Genomic DNA, 16,946 nt, shown 5'->3' with positions numbered 1-16,946 from the left:
ACACGCAGAGTCTCTGCTTAGAAATGACTGCCACTTAGCAAGTCATTCAATTTTAAAATTACTCAGGCGTAAGTTTCATAACCTGGAGGAAGTGCATTGCACTAATAATTTTCTTAGCAAATTATTAACCAGATGATGAGACAGTGCTGGTAGTGCAAAGTGAGCCACAATGGACTGTTGTGTTCTCACATGGGTGTGTTGTCCTCACTGTCAATAACAGCAGGGAACCTGTTGCAGCAAAATTGCTAAAATCACAAGTACACTGATTTTCAGTCTCTCTAGGCAAAAAGCCATTACTTTGATGACCTTACCAATGTGATCACAGAAGATAAATGCAGAAATACTGCAGGCACCTGTGTGAGGTGATCACTGAGAGAGGAGGTCGGGCTTGCTAGAACATCTGCGGGAGATTTCTGGGATGAGAGCACCACAAGGAGGGGGCAGGTGGGGAGGGTGTCAGGCTGCAGGCTAACGTCACACGTTCTCTGGTCGTGGCAGATGCTGGGATTCACTCTGTTTCCTGCAGCTGTCCCTACCCGATGTTGGGTCCCTACACCCACAGGTCACTGGCCCATGGTTCCTTCTGGAAGCAACAGCAGGAGCAAGGCTGCTTCACAGCCTTTCTGGAGCATAGTGAAGAGCATAACATGGTGTTCCCTTTTTCAGCTGGAGGAGGCTACATTTACATAAATCTCCCATGGAGTCTGCCACGTTTAAAAGTGCTGGTGGAGCATGACCAGCAACATGACATTTAGTATCATTTTAACACAGGATGCCACGTGTGCCTTGGGTGCTACCACACGCTTAGCGTTGCATGAATCCTACAAGTGGACAAGAACCCACGTTTTGTCCTGCCCTGTTAGTCCTGTGCTACCCCACTGAACCAGAACTGATGGGCACTGCAGGCAAGGTGGACAGTTCTCATTAAATACTATTTTGTGCATCTGGAAGCCACATCTGTTAAACACCAGCAGTGCGCTGAACACCACCACAGCCCACAGCATTTGCCCTCCTAGCTGAGCAATGGTTTCTAGTGAGTCCAGAAGAGAGTCAGAGGAGGACCAGCCCCACAGCTCTCGCTGGTTTTTATCTCCTGCACTGGCGGGTCAGACATGGGAATGATTTAGGCAATATGTTCAGCTCTACAGTTTTCAGAGGCATTGCAAGGAATGAGTTGCAGGCTTGACTTTTGGAGATTCAAGAATTTATTAGTCCAGGGATCTCACCAGTAAAACACCATTAGTACTCCTTAGCAACCTCGTCTCCTCTCTGGGTGCCACAGCTTTCTCTAAAAAGCCTTCCCAGAGAGAAGGAGGAGCTGTAGCTGATCACAGAGGCAATACTGCACAGAAATCAACTGCTTCCTTACCCTTCTGCAGCCTTCTATAGATCACGTTATCATCACCGGGACTGCTGCTGTCAGGAGGCCTTCCTGCCATTTATATCTGCACTCCAAATAGCCCAAGAGAGAGAACTCTGGTCCATGGTCTTTAAAGCTTTCCAAGGGGTTATGCTGAAAGGTTTGTATATGTGAGGGTTAACTCCACAGTGCATCTATTGATTTTATTCAATATGTCTGTCTTTTATTGGCTAAATTTTATCTATAATTCTCCCAAATCCAAAAGCACATAGTACCCTGTAAATCCACACAGCGTCATAATAATGAATAATTCCTTCGCGTAGTTTTGTTCCAAAGAACAAGTAAAACTTTCTTCTTGCAGTTAATCTGTCATGATTAGATTAATTAAAGCTGGACATGCCCCCCTAATTCCTCTTGCTGATCTGATCTATCTTCCTAAAAAGATTTTTTATAACAGCTATTAAGCTATAATTGGCATGTTGTGTGTTCCTAGACTTTTTTTTTGTTTGCTGTATTTATTTTATTTTATTTGGACTCCGTGAGTTTTGCCATTTTGGCCTTGGTGCACTCACTGCTGTGACTCACGTATTCCACAGCTACTGCCAGATCTCTGGGGCCGACGTTGTAATTATCGCATTAGGATTTGTCATTGTAGCCCTGACTTAATAAATAGCTAGGGCAGTGATTAGAATCGCTGATTGATCCACTCCACAGTTTTGGACACTCACATCTGAGATGAACAGAGGGACTGTGGATATTAAGGGTTTGAAATGTCAGCATTCCAGATTAAATTGGTATTAATTAGTCATTCCAGGTACACTAACTGTTATATATAGTAAGCATTTCTGTATTTGATACTCTGGTGATGATCAGCTAAAACCATGACTCAGATTCATCTCATAAGCTGCAGAAGAAAGACCTGGCCCTACCTCTGTGCCCAGCTTGCTGCAGCCGTGTAGATCACAGCAGATGACCAAGGTCCCTTTCATGTGAAACTCACGGTGCCCTTCAGCAGTGCAACTCAGGCATTGCAGTCCCAGGTGGACGTTTAGTCCACAGGACCAGGCTAGACCGGGGCCAAAGCAAGAAAAGCCCTGAAACACACTGAGCGTGGATGCTCAGCACCAACTCTCTCACTCCATATCCAGAGGCTGGACAGTAACACGCCCTGACGGTGTCTGAGCAAACTGAAGCAACAGCTCCATGGAGGGGGTGCTGTTGCTGGTGGTTCTTCACCCCACAGCTTCCTCCATGCTCTCCCTGAAAGCTCAGGGCAAGCCAGGAGCCTGCAGGGTGGACCAAGAGGTCCAGCAGGAGGTTGACTGGGACATGCAAGGTGGAGGCAGCTCTTCAAATTGTTTTGGTCCAGAGGCAATGCCGCGCTATTCAGAGGGAGCAGCCCTGGTCCAGCAGCAGCCCCAGGAGACAGACTTCCAGTGATGCCTGTTCCCCGTGGCCATGGGAAAAACGTGGTGATATGGCATGCTGTGCATGACCACCACATGGCTCTTTGTGACAGCTCTGGGGAATGGGCCTACCACATTGGGGGGGGGGGGGGGGGGGGCTGTCTTTAAAAAATCATGTGTTTTAGAAGAAAATTTTGTTATCCTGGGAAGGAAAGGAAGGAGATGAATGAGGGCATGAAAACTTACTAGGTAACTCCAAATTTTTATTACACCATCTGTGCATCCAGTGATGTTGTGAACATGTATGGCTTTTACCTCTAAAGGCTGTATGATCAACATGAATGTTTTATACTTCTTCAAAACCTCCTTGGTTGAGATTTGTTGGGTCCATAGCTTGACAGACACAGAACAGACTAAGGAAATGTGCTGGTCGTGTTCTGCTATACTTTCAGTTCTTAAAAAATTGTTTAATTTGTGTGACTTTTTTTCATTCTTTAATGGGGAAAAGGTTCTGAGCATTTAAAAGTTCTGAAAACTGCTATTGGAGTGAGTATCATTCTGTAGACTGCTCTGGGTCGACCTTAAGTTGCATGCTGACAACTCAAAAGCATTCACTCAAAATCCAGTGACAGGGATCTTGTCTGTGCTCTGTTCAAATTGTTGTTTTCTGTTCTTGCCAATGGTTTATTCTAGATCAGGAATTCCCTTCCAGGGAGATTGGAATGCCACACAAGTGCAGAGACATCCTGCAACGTGGTATTTTACCCCTAGAGAACTGCTAAAAGTCATCCCCTCAACAGAGGCAATTTTGGGCAACCACTCAGCAAGCTCACTCCTTTCCAGAGCATTTGGTGCGTGAAAGCCACACACCCCAAGATGGGGAACCCAATTCTTACCTTATTAGTGTTGCAATTCATTGCCTTCATCATCATGGAAGATGAGCTGCTGGGCTGGAGATTTGGCTTTTCTGAGCCATCTGCAGGCAAAATGTAATGACTGTACCTCTGCCTTGAACTCTGTGGTGTGCCCACAAAACCCAGCATAGTCAGGAGGAAAATAACACAATTACACCCAACAGTAATTGAGGATTAAGGCACACACCATGCCAGCTACCTGCCTTCTGTCCCTGAATGTAGCCTTTCTCTTCTTTTCGTCTCCAAAATTAGGGTCACGGTACTGATCTGCATTTCTAAAGCATTTTCAGGCTTAAGGCCAAATACCTTTTTTAGGAATGATTTATTTTTATCTCTGTCACCACAACCCCATTAGCACATGAGGGATAGCATGTGCTTGTAGCTTTGAGGCTCCGGGTAATTCTTGCTTTGTGATCCTAGGTTGCTAAGTAGCCTGTGTTCAGAGATATAAGGAATCCTCGCTGTACTTTTCATGTAGGAATCTTGCCCAGCATTCAAAATATTTTCTCAACTTGAAAAAATTCTTAGGGATTTCCCAATGAGACTCAAAGGCAGTCATATATTTTATTTATTTTATTACAAGGCATGTAAGTAAAAACTTGCATATCTGAAAAAGATATTAGATAGAAAACAGTAATAAAATTAACATTATTCTTTTAAGAAACTTGGTAATAAATACATTTCCCCTCAACATTAAAATGCTTGTTATTTTGCACAACAATAAATACAGCATAGCTCTGGCATAGAGAAAGGCCAAGGCTGGATACAAGAAGTCCATGTGGTTTCTTAAAAAAGCTCAGGTGATTTATAAAGGTTTGGCATCCTGCACTTGATGCACTTTGATACAACTTGCACTTTAATTTTACTATGATTTTTAAACAGTCCCATAATATGAAAATATGAGAGGAAAATTTTTTTGACTATAGGATTTTTCCTTTAAATATTTTCAAAGAGATGTGTAAACTCATTGAAACCAATCCTTGAAATAAAAAAAAAAAAAAAAAGGCAAAACAAAACAAGTGTCTTGGTGGCTATTCTACAAAAATGCAGGTTTTTCAGCTGTGGGTGCTCAAGCCTGACTAGCCAACTGGCAAAGGACCAATACCCAGTCAGTTCCTCAATTCTTTACACAGTTTTAAAAAAGAAATAATAATAACAAGGAGAAAGAGTAAAGAGTGTTGTATTCACTTCCCAAGTCATGACGGTTTGAGGTTCTTACACTATCATCCGAAGGTGAGAGAAGAACGAACAGGTATATTCCAGAACACTTCCCAGCATAACTTTGGGTCATTCTGGTCTATAATTTTCTTTTAAAACTACTGACAAAAGAAAAAAAAAAAAAAAAAGGGGAGAGAGATATTTCCATGCATTGTGCTGTTCTTATGCCAGCACGTATCATCACAATCACAACTGTGAACCTAAGTCACTTTGATAGCCCAATCTAATATAGATTGATTGATTGTCCCACAACATAGTTAGATAATGTCCACAAAATGCCACAAGCTCTGGCAGAGTCCAGCGTTCTTAAAGTACCGATAGGTCATGGCAAGACTTGGACTTGAGTTTGAAGGCCATGTTCTTGTTGTTCTTGGCAACTATTTTGCCCCAAAACCGTCTGGCTTTCTTGGGGATGCTCTCTCTCCGTTTCTGGTACGCCAGCCGCTTCTCATTCTTTTCTTTGCTGTCCCTCCGGAGCCGGACTTGCCGCACGATGCCTTCAAACAGCTCTTTCACGTTGTGCTGCACGGCTGCCGAGGTCTCGATGAACTTGCAGTCAAACACGACAGCACAGGCTCGTCCCTCTGCAAAATTGCAAGGTGGATATGTCACCAGGCATCACGAGCAGGGGGGAGGCAAAGCGGCCGCAGGCTGCCACGTGCAGGGAGCCAGCACCACCAGGGGAATTCCTCAAGCCTAATATAGGCACGGATAAGTCTTTAATCACCCAATGCTGCCTGCTAGCCCATGATTCATCTGCTCTGTGTCACAGTCCCTTCCCAGCGAGGGGGGGTGAATCCCCTCCTGGAAAAGCCCAGTTCCCGCCGTCAGCTGTGAAGGGAGCTGGGGCTGACCGACTTGCGCCAAGACACTGAAGGCTGAGAGGTCAGCAGTGACTCAAACCCACCTGGTCATCTTACGTGCAGACTCCCTCAAGTCACATTAAAGGGTGATGACAGCACCCTCCATGCGCACAGCACAGCATAGGAGGCAGGTGCTAGTCCTCCTCCATGGGTCATGGGTGTAAACCAGGGTCTTGGGACAGTAGCAACTTTAGTGTGAACAGACACCATATACAAAACCCATAAATAAAGGCAGAACTATGTCTATGGCTTTAGAGGTACATCTGAAATCATAGTTCTTATCCTTTATTATATGAGCTTAAGCTAACCACAACAGTTGTCTTTCACACACAAGGTGATTTATTCTGTCTTCTGGCTTGCTGTGAACATATCGCCAGGGTGACTAAAGTGACATGAATACATCTGCCATCTTTCAAAAGATTTTTCAGGAGGAGCGAGAAGGCAAACAGGCATCCCTGGGCTCCCAATGAACTCCTCAGTTCAAACTCTTCACTTGAGGCAACTGTGACAGGAGCCAGAGGAACTGTGCACATCCCCAGTGGAAAAAAAAAAAAAAAGAAGCCTAGCTCAATTGGGAAAGAGAAGAGCAGAACAGCTGCAGAGAGAAGCAGCGGAGGAACCCGTGTTTCTGATGGGCCAAGATAAGATCATCTAGTGCATTGCTGTGTGTTATATTGTGTCACCTAAGCCTCAGGGAAGACAAGATGATGCTTGCAGACCTAGAGAGCCGGCAGCAGCTTTCCCAGTAGTCTCTCCATTCCTATTTATGGGCTTAGTGGCTATTCATTTATGTGCAGCAGAGGGAGGGCTGGTTTAGCATCCCTAAGCAAGCAGCAAGGAGACCTCTCCTGAAAGGCTGCACAATCCCTGCCTAGTCTAGCAAAATGAAGAGTGAGAGGGAATTTTAATTCATCAAGGAGGACAGAGAACTAGTTATATAAAAAGATATAATCTTTGGTAGCACAATAAGGGGGCTAAACTCGTTATGTATAAACATGTATTGGAAATCCAAAGGGTTTCAAGCTAGCAGAGAAGTCACGTATTGCAGTGGTCTTACACTAGGAGCTGGAAGGGAAGAAATTCAAGCTGCTTTTATGATGGTACTTAATAACTTTAGGAAAGGGATTATCAGACATGTAACAGCATTACCAAGGGAAGCTTAAGGACCTGGCAGACCCCTCCCAGTCCTCTGCCTTCTGCTCCAGTCCTCTGTTGTTGTATTGCTCTTTTATCGCCCAGTCCCGATCACAGTGCACTCCCTCAGCCAGAGCTCTACAGTTTGTTCAAAAGCTGCTAGATGACTCTTAACGTTTATGTCTGGTTTATACTCATCATTTTCCTTACCTGCCACTGAAACCTCACGGCACCTGACAAGGTCACTTTTGTTGCCAACCAAAATAATGGGGATATCTTCTTTCTGACGCGCCCTGCGGAGCTGTATTCTGAGTTCGGAAGCCTTCTCAAAGCTTGCTCGGTCTGTGATGGAGTAGACAATCAAGTACGCGTCTCCCACTTGCATGCAGTGGTCTCGAATCCATTCTCCCTCACGCTGTTCAAATGAAATGGTCATTGTTATGCCCAGAGTGGATTTTACTTAGAAAGTATAACATTAGAGAATTCAAATACATTCCTGCTGTAACTGTAATGGGTATAGTTTGAATCACAGTTATACTAAAAGTAATTCCAATGCAGTGATGGTATGAATACTTCACCACGAAGGAGGGCAAAACTTGCCCCAAATAATTCATTGTGCTGGCTTTAGACTGGAATGAACATGGTCTGGAAAAATGGCTTGAATGTTTTGTTTTATCATTAAAAAAATAAAGAAGGCTTGCACTTCTCAGGCTCACACTGCAAAGCCATTAGGCATACTTGGCTTGGGGCAGGGGTGGGGTTAATCCTATATTTTCCCTGATCTTGATGTATGGAAAACACCTACTTTCTTTCACAAAAGATACCTACTTTTGATATTAGCAGTCATTCATATGCACTTTTGGTTTGGCACTTGCCTAGAACAAATTAAAGTACCTTATTATCCCACATGTCGAGCAGTATAATAGTTGCACTTTCCCCATCCACCATCAGGGTTCTTTCATACGTGTCTTCTGGAAAGAAAAGCAGAAAGGTTGGTAATATATTATTTTGTGGCATCATATACATTAGAAAAAAAGAAGTAGTTGAATATGTATAATTTGTTCACAGTTCAAGTTATTGAGCCAAACTTTATGCTGGCTCACATTCAGCTCTTTCCTCATTTCCATCAGCACTGAACCTGCCCTCTGTTCATTACTGGTTGTCTTTCCATGATATATGAAGGAGGCTGAAAGATCAGGAAAGGAAATGTTCATTATTTTGGCTGATATTCTCTTTATCTTATGTGGGAGAGAGAAAATAGAACCAGTGGAAGAAATAACCAAAGGCTGAACATTTGCCCCATGGGAGCAGCGGAGTCCAGAGAGGCTGAGTAATGGAAACTATTTGCTTTCACTTTAGCAGGGACAGTTTACGGGTGAACAGTCACCACTGCTGAGAGTAATACAGCTAACAGCCTACCAGGCAATGAGGACAGGGTTTTGTAAGACAAGAGCTGCTGAGTTTTAGAGAGATTGAGACTTCTGCTGCGTCCTAGTTCTCTCCCACTTCATGGTTTCCCATATTACATTTGATGTCAAAAAGCAAAAGAATCAACATACCACAGAAGTTCAGTTATTTTTGTACTGAGGCCACAAAAATTCATACCTAGATTATATATGCCATGTGACAAAATTCTGCTTAGTACTGGGGGGGGGGGGGGGCGGGGCTGTACTCATAATTTCAGTCAACCCTTGCTGTGAAATCTCAGTCTAGCTTCTGCTTCGAATACTAATCTTCCTTCTTGTCCCCAAACCTGGGGACATTTGGATGAGTGATAATGGCCTTGGACCCATCCCTAGTCTTGCATTACTGTTCAGTGAAAAATGCCAGGCTTAGGGCTTCTCAGCATACCACCCCTCACACTGTTTAAGGGGTCTGTCCCAACCACGCTTGTAGATAGGAGTGTGTCTTAACCCCTGCCTCATAAAACTTCTGCTGGGCAGTAACAGAGTGAGTTTTCCACTAAATTGTAATCAGAGCCTTTCCTCGAAGCCAAGAATCTACATTCATGCAAAAGAATGAGCCGAAAATATTACACATTTAAAATAAAATCAAAAAGAGCCCAGGCTTGACACAGCTTAAAATGGCGAGAATAAAAAGACAGAGCTAATCGATAGGAGCAGTTTCCCTTGCAGGGCCAATAGCATGACATTTGTGTTCAGGTGTTAGCTTAATCTTACAGTCAGTAGCAAAGCCTGTCCATAAAAGCAGCTGTATTCCCTCTGCGAGTTGGCTACCCTGACACCATCCTCTCTTGTAATAAATTTTCCAGGTTGTAAGCTAAAGTTTGGAGAATAGTTTCTTCAACTGACCGAGCATCTGCGTGGGAACAAGCTCCATATACACCAGAGGACAACATCCAGAGGATGCTGCTTCTCCACTCTGTTCACATAGAGAGGCTACAAATACGTAATCACACTCCTCAAAAATATTATGCCCAAATGGTCGTATTCAGCACTGATTTGCACCTTGGTCAATCCTAAGGAACTTCCATAGGATAAAAGACACTGGAAGTGAGCAATTTGTTCATCTCATGCTTATTTTGAAGCTGACACTAAAGAGAGAGATATCTAAAACCAGCAAGCTTTCAATACCTCAGCAGAGCTGGCCCTGAAAATCCGTCCCTGCTACACTCCAAGCAGTATTGCTGGGAGCGCGAAGGAAAGGGGAAACCGTACGGCTTTGCATGGAGAAGAAAACTGTCTGAAAGGAGTGTGCAAAGCAAATCAGCTGCATTTTCTGACTTCTTGCCCAAGGGTCATACTCTAGTTCACTTGCGTAGGACTAGGAAAACATTTATCAGAGACAGTCCAGGCTGAGAAGCTGGTGGGATTATGGGAAAAGTCAGTGGACAAACTGAAGACAAAGCACACCTGAATAGCTGATTCAGGGTGACTGCACTGTGGGGAACTTCAAGTCCCCCAAAGCACAAAGATCTGTGCCCCCAGTCTGTGACAGCAAGCTAGGAAAATGTGGGTCTGACCTTCCTGATGCTGGGCTGTATTAAATCCTGGGCAAACCTCTCCTAACTGGAGAGTTAAAGACACGAAAGACTGTCCTGCCTGTGCCCCACTGAAGGCTGGAAGAGAAGCCCAGAAACTCTCTGTGCTAGCACTGGCACCATCGCACCACGGGAGTACAGGCAGGAGAGGGAAGGGATACGGGAGAGACGAGGAAAGTCCTGTGTACTGACAAGCAAAACCAGCCAGCAACCTGTGTGTCCTCAAAAGGTGACAGTGGCTGCGTCCTTAGAGCCTCAGCAGACTTCTGATGCAGCACAACCCTTCCGCATCAACATCTTGCATACAATATAGCTCAGGACTTGGTGCCGCAGCTTCACCTTTTGCATGATCTGATCTTTGGGATTAAAGAACACTTTGCAATGCTAAACAAAGCAGATGAGGATAGCAAGGGGGAAGCATCAAAGAAAACCCTACAGCTTCTGCCTTTTCCCCGTTTGGGCAACAGGAATTTTTCTACACTGCTGAAGGACCTTTGTCTGGTTTTCCTCTGGGGGAACCCATGCTGTGCAAGTTCCATGAAATGAGGAGGAGACATGTTTTCCTCAAACTGCATATAGCCTATGCTGAGGCAATGTGTTTATACGGAAAAGCTGAGATGATTTCTAATGGCAAATATTTTGGAGGTGACTGAAGGACTCAGCAGTGGCTTTTCTATTTTTCTTTATATATTATTTCTAAGCATTTCATGCTTGTAGACCATGAGGACCTTCAGTTGTTTTTTTCTCCCCCACAGAAAGCTTGAGTCAGCCCCATGGAGCCAGTGGTGACACAAATGTTGGACCAGCCTGAAAGCCGGACCAGCCTGTTGTGTAGCATCATCACAGGCAGGAATGAGGCAGTTTCCAATGGGTATTTTGAAATGAAATAGCATGGGAATCTGAATTGTTCTCTTTCAGAGGCTTTCAATCATTGTTGGTGAGTATCTTACTCATCTTACTTTGCTTTCTTGTTTTCTTAAGAGAGATGCATGAGTTGAATCAGTTTTGATGTTTGTTACCTCAATTTTTGATTAAATGGCCTCTCTGGTTTTTTGTGCAATTACTACTGGCAGAGCCGATTGCAAGCAAGCACAAGCACCCAAGGACATAACGACCTACCTCCCAGCACCTCGCAGTCACTGTCGATGCTGTCATGCACTCCCGCAAAGATGTTGGCTAGCGAGGACTTGCCTACGCCGTGCTCCCCGATCAGCACCACCCGGTAGCAATTGCTGCCAGACTCAGAGGAGATTACGGAGTCGGACGACTCCGAGGACCAGCTCCTTCTGTAATATTCATCAGGACTGATGGTGTATCGCTTCTGCGGGTTGTATTCGTTGGAGTCCTTCTGGACCAACAGATTCTTTCCGTCGGCAGGGATGCTCCATCGCTGCTGCTGCTGCTGCAGGCTGCTGTTGTGGGTGCGACGCATGGTAACGTTGTTGAGGGTCATTTTTTTACCCCTAATGAGAAATAGGGAAACCACAAGTGTTACCCACAAAACATTTAGAAACGCATTAACACTCTCCTGTTAACTTCAAGGCAGCACGTCCTGCTCTTCTATAGAATCTAGTATACAACAAAAGAAGAATGAGACTTTCTGCACTCTTTCGTAGTTGCTGGTACAGAAAGAAATATTTCTAGTTAGTGAGTCAGAGGTTTTTTCCTAAGGATGATACCACCCTCACATGCAAAATCCTTTCTTTGTTTAGCCTTTACAAGCTCACGGCTGTGCTAGGTGCAGCCCAGCCTTGGAGAGAGCGAGGCATTGCTGTGTCCCAGGAGGAGAAGGAAGGGGTAGCATCTACCAGAGCTGTCCTACATGGGAGCTGCATCCCTGCTGAGAGGCACCCTATGGTACAGGCAGCACCTACAGGTACTGCTCCCCATCCTTTGTGCTTAACTGGGGGCAAACAGAGGCACCGGTCCCAGTTGCCTCCATCTCCCAATGCAGCTGGGTGTACAGCATCCTTCGCATTGTCTCAGTTAAGAGCTGAAACTTTTGGGAAAGCAATAAGGCATCACTTGCTGCAGCCTTAGACAACCCTGATACAAGAAAATAGCCATGCAAGCAAGTCTTGCCATGATGGGGTAAACTTGGATCTCATCTACAGCTGGGTAAATGAAGAATGACTCTGCTTCAGCCAGTAGCTTTTGGGCTGGTAAGAGGGAGCACACAGTCAAGTCCAACAGCTTTTCTGAGGAGATACAGGTTTTAGACACTACAGGAGGTAGCGCTGGGAGAAAAATCTCATAAATTTATGGATATTAAATCAACAACTTCATTTACTGCACAATCAGCTAGACAGGTTCACTCTTATCTAAGAATGGCTCTTAATTATATTTTACTCAGCAAATTCTATTTTGCTTTGCTTGGAGGCAGAGGACAGTGATGTCATTCTCACAGGCCAACAGCTACCATTTTTAGGAAAGTTACTTTGATGCATTCCAGTTCCCGAAGTGACAGTTATTTAGACATTTTGCTTTTTGCCATATATCTGATGTTTCTCGGCTCCCTTCTCCATATTAGTAAATAGGATAATTGTCTGCGAAATGCCACTCGGCCACTTTCAAACCTGAATAGTAGGTGGTGAACGAAAAAAAGTACAGCAAAGCATCAAAACAACACGTACAAATCCCTATTCCTCTTCACGCAAAACTGAAAACTTCTGTTAATAAACGCATAGCAGGACATAGGACAAATACACAGAAAAAGCACACCCTATCTGAACTTACTACCACATACTCAATATTTTCTCTGTGATGTGCAGTACTTAGGGGCAAAATGAGATCGTTTGCACGGTCCTAGCCACAGTAACTTTGTCAGCAAGAAATATATCTACAGTAGAAATCACAGACCAAGCAAAGGCTGCTTCACAAACGAAATATTTACTGCGGTTGCATTTTAAAACGCGTTTTTTCCTTGCAGTTTCCCCACTGAAACAACCAGATGAGAAAAGTCATCTCCGATTCAAACAACAGAGCCTAACTCACAACCTGCAATAAACACTCACTCACTAAACCGTCACAAACATGAACATTTTACGATTTCGCTCTTAACAAATTATCATCCATCATTAAACAAAGCCCTATCATAGGCAGCACTCCTAAGTTCAAACTCATTTTGATACCCCGTACTGCATTTAGCTGCCTGGGTCTCTAGCATCGACAGTAAAAGACTGCGTCCGAACCAACGCTGCCTTACTTCTGCCAGGCTCTTCCAGGCAGCCAGGTCCTCTGCTCGCGCTGCCCTTCTCTCTCTCGGGCTGCGGTACGCTGAGCTCCTCGGCAGAAGTAAATCCTCTCCTGCTTTGGGGCTGCCTCTTTAATTCTTTCTCAGCAAACCTGGTTTATATTAAGCCCATCTGATCAGAGACAGGGCTTTTCCGTGACGTGGTTGGCCTTTCCATACAACAGCCAGCCCCCAGCTGGGAGGAAGCAGACATGCAGAAGAGCAAAAACTTGCAAATAATCTCAAAAGACTTACTCAAAATCATATGATTCTCTTAATATTGCCAGTAAAATAAACACATTTAGTTCTTGCATGATGAAAACAGGAAAGTGGGAAAAAAAAAATAATACATGCCATTTCGCCTCACTTAGTTTTTCATTCAAACGTTATCAAAATTAATGATGTTTAAAAAGTGACCTAAGTTTCATTAATGCGTAAAATGCTGTAAATGTATCATGTTCGCTGTCTGCAAAATACACTTAACCCCCCTGCTGGACAAAACGTTTCTTTGGAATAAAATATCTGAATGTTATTTTGGAATTAGCTTAAAAATAGGAATATTTTTCTGTTTGATTTTAGTTTGGTTTGTTGTTTTATTTAAAAAACTCTAATGTATACAATCTTTTTTTTCCTGTCAGCCTCCAAGTGACTGCACCCAGTTTCCTGAACTGTATAATCAGCTCTCACTTCTGCTGCAACCCTTTACTAGCAGGGGCTTGAAAAACCATCCAGCTATAAATTCAGTGCTTCTCCAGCTGGATGGTGGCAAAGATGCATCAGGAGCCACAAAGTCTGCACAAAGTCGGAGTAGCACAGTGCTGATCCTGTCCACAGGAAAGACGAATATATAGTGTACATGCCACAAACCCAGGGTCTGCTCCTTACATTTTTATAATCTCATAGCTCATTGGCAGAAGAAATTTTGCCAGAAGGAAAAAAAAAACCCCAACGTGTGCCACCAGGTGACAACGTATGCAAAATACCTCTTGATTAACAAATGAAGAGTAATCAGCTTTCACAGAACTACTCGGGAGGGGTACCACAACTTATGTAAAAATCTATGGAAACTCTGTAGTCAGCTTTCAATTATCTAGACTCTGGATTAACTATGAGCTCAAAACCAAGCTCCTACAGCTTTCCTTCATATATACAATCTCCTAGTTACTCTATCAGCCCCTAAATCTAATAGGTGACTAATTCTTGTTCTGCACGTAGGAACTCTGAACAACTTCGTTTCTAAGCAGGGAAAAGAATATTTTTTTCAGGAGCCCATTCTTCTCATCCTTCTTGCTACAGGCAAGCAAGTCTTTAACTGACAACGTACCTTTAATAAAGGGAGCAGTGATTTGCAGAAAAGAACTTCTCTTGCTGTGATTGCAGCCTACCACTCATTTCACATTCCTCTGCTGGAAAATTGTTTTTCCCTTGGAAAAGCAGACCTTTACAAAATTCTCCAATTGAAATCTGCTTGTTTTGTTTCCCCTTTGGCTTTATTGCATTCCTGCATCTTTCATGAGGATTTTCAGGGACCTCCTGAGCCTATTCTCAAGTTTGAAGAGCCAGGAGCTTTTCCCAAAGTAATATATACTCAGCAACGTACATGGAAATTATTCAGATCTACCAAGGGGAGAATTGAGCAAAAATATGTCCTGATTTTCCTTCACCCGTGTTTCAGTGCTTGGCAGCAGCTGAACTGGCCCCAAGTCCTGCATTTTCACCTCACCTGTCCCTTACACATCAGGGTCTGAGTCTCTGCTGCTGAGTGATAATCCCGAAGAGCACCGAGTGCCACGTCCCTCTGCGTAGGATGTACGGAGTGGCTTTTAGTACTTACTGCACAAAATGCAGCAACACCTCTGTCGGGGAAAGTTTATGGCATGGCCAGTTGTTTGCAAAAAGACTTTTGCTGTCGGCATACTCAATTGAAGTGGCTCATTTTTTTGAAACATGATGGAAGTCATGAAGGTGAGTGGGTGGTTGGAGTACTGTGCTCTGCACCTCGGGTTCATTTAGCTCTCTTTAAGTTCTCTGTAATTTGTCACTGCAAGTAAAAGAGCAAAACCTGTCCGCCGCAGGACTGGAGAGATTTATGGCCAGATTGATCTCAGCAGAACTGTAGGCTCTAATGTCTCACCCAAATGTTTAACATATATCATAGTAGAAAGCACAGACAGCAGAAATAAACCAAAGTCAGAAAAGCCTTTGTGTTTAGTTATGGCTAGTGTTAGATTAGGAATTGCTAGACATCATCTTCCATATCCTCTTCATAAAATACAAGGCAGACAAAGAAAACACGGCTCTCCAGCAACCACGCAATATATCTCTTCTATAAAGCCATCCATAAGGGTTGTTCCGACCGTGGCATGAAGCGCTTGCACTTGGGAAACTTGCTCATTTGTTTTCCTCTGTACTGCTTCTTCTGAGCCTATTCTGGTTTTCCAGCTGGACAATTAACCCTCCAGAACCCATTCTGTACTACTGTCTGCCTCCATGTGATGAAGAGCTCTTGTTTCTCAGGGAATGCCATCAGGACTTAGGAAGTTCAATCGTTATATCTGCAGGGAAAACTTTTCCTCACTTTTTTTTTTTAAAGTTGGGGAGAGATGCAGCATTTTTAGCCTTCTGGAACTTACTTGCAAGGGGTAACAGCAGGTTGATTAATGAAATATATGAACTGATCCTTTCTCAATAGGGCCGACTATAGGCTTGGATTTCCAAATACAATCCCATAGATTGATGCAGGCCGAGGCAGTCCTCTTGCACTCCTCGCTGGTCAACACCTCTGCGACTCAGACTGCCTGAGACACAGACAGAAGAAGAGACAAACCATAAGGCCAGGTGCTGTCGTAAAGCACACGAGTGCTTAGATGTTACCGCCTGGTGCAACATTAAAACTCAGAGCGATTGCGTTTCACCCATCTTATCCCTTCTCTGCCTCAATAATCATGTCTTAAAGGAATGCTCCCTGCAGCCAGATGAAGTAAACATCGCAGAGTAACAGCTCTGCAGTCCTTCTCCAGCCAGTTACAAACAGACCAGGTGATGCCCAGAGCAATTAGACAGAAAATTTCCATTGGATATAAAACAGCAGTGCTTTTTAGCTGACACTTAATTAGCCATTTTGCATTTATGTATATGAAGGCAAAAGTAGTTCCTCAGATCACCTTCTGGCATAAGGGTCGTGCATAGAGAGAACCCGAATCAACTTGAAGAGGAAGGGAAATTCAAGGGGGAAAACCACAAAAAAAGCAGGAAAAATAAAATTCAAATTTATTTTAATAGAAATTGAATGCAAAGTGTCTGAAAGTGCACTTTCGACCTATTCATTTAGCAGGACAGTACATTTTCATTTTTCCCCTCAGAGGACCTGACTTAGTAGACTGTGCTCCCAAAAATTAGTTGCCTGCGAAGTCCACTGCCTTCCTTTCCTCCAGACCATTGCAGCACTTCACATTTTGCTCTGCTTCTCACATCTGTCAGTGCTGACTGGCCCTTGGCAGTTCTCAGCCCCACCAGTAGCATCAGCTATGGACAGAAATGGTTTTGGGTCTAGGCACGATGCTGGGCTGGATAGTGCCGGGCACAGCGGGAGTACCCACAGATATTGTATGCCTGAGGGGAGCTGCTCCAGCGTCACCATCCATTCCTGCAGCACTGCGGGCCACAGGCAGCTCGGTGAGCAAGTGTAGAACAAAAAGCAAAAATAGATGTGCGATGAAGCTGTATTAGGCCCATAGCAATGGGACCTATAGCTTATTTACACCAACTCATGCCCACAGCTTTGCCTTTGCCTTTTCCTGCTTTGCATCCAATGAAGG

At 44.0% G+C, this 16,946-nt stretch overlaps 1 protein-coding gene across 1 annotated transcript; it reads right to left on the bottom strand.

The window, feature by feature from the left end:
- Nucleotides 1-4,238: 4,238 nt before the first annotated feature.
- Nucleotides 4,239-13,231, bottom strand: GEM (GTP binding protein overexpressed in skeletal muscle). Its single transcript, XM_010303358.2, has 5 exons — nt 13,102-13,231; nt 11,016-11,359; nt 7,790-7,866; nt 7,106-7,310; nt 4,239-5,482 (listed from the first exon to the last, which is right to left on the bottom strand). Exons 2-5 carry the CDS (start codon nt 11,347-11,349, stop codon nt 5,205-5,207), a joined length of 894 nt encoding a protein of 297 aa, XP_010301660.1. The 5' UTR covers nt 11,350-11,359; nt 13,102-13,231; the 3' UTR covers nt 4,239-5,204.
- Between the last annotated feature and the right edge of the window lie 3,715 nt (nt 13,232-16,946).

This window comes from Balearica regulorum, chromosome 2 (genome assembly GCF_011004875.1).
Source record: "Balearica regulorum gibbericeps isolate bBalReg1 chromosome 2, bBalReg1.pri, whole genome shotgun sequence".
NCBI classification, from domain to species: Eukaryota; Metazoa; Chordata; class Aves; order Gruiformes; family Gruidae; genus Balearica; species Balearica regulorum.
Note: the sequence above shows the minus strand (reverse complement) of the source record. Positions and strands in the feature narration are given on the sequence as shown.

Excerpts from the sequence above, each read along its gene's own strand:
- GEM (XM_010303358.2), bottom strand. The coding sequence starts at position 11,349 with ATGACCCTCAACAACGTTACCATGCGTCGCACCCACAACAGCAGCCTG. Across the intron at positions 7,867-11,015 it reads TGACTGCGAGGTGCTGGGAG|AAGACACGTATGAAAGAACC; the intron begins GTAGGTCGTTAT and ends TTTTCTTTCCAG. Across the intron at positions 5,483-7,105 it reads CCGTGAGGTTTCAGTGGCAG|AGGGACGAGCCTGTGCTGTC; the intron begins GTAAGGAAAATG and ends GCAATTTTGCAG.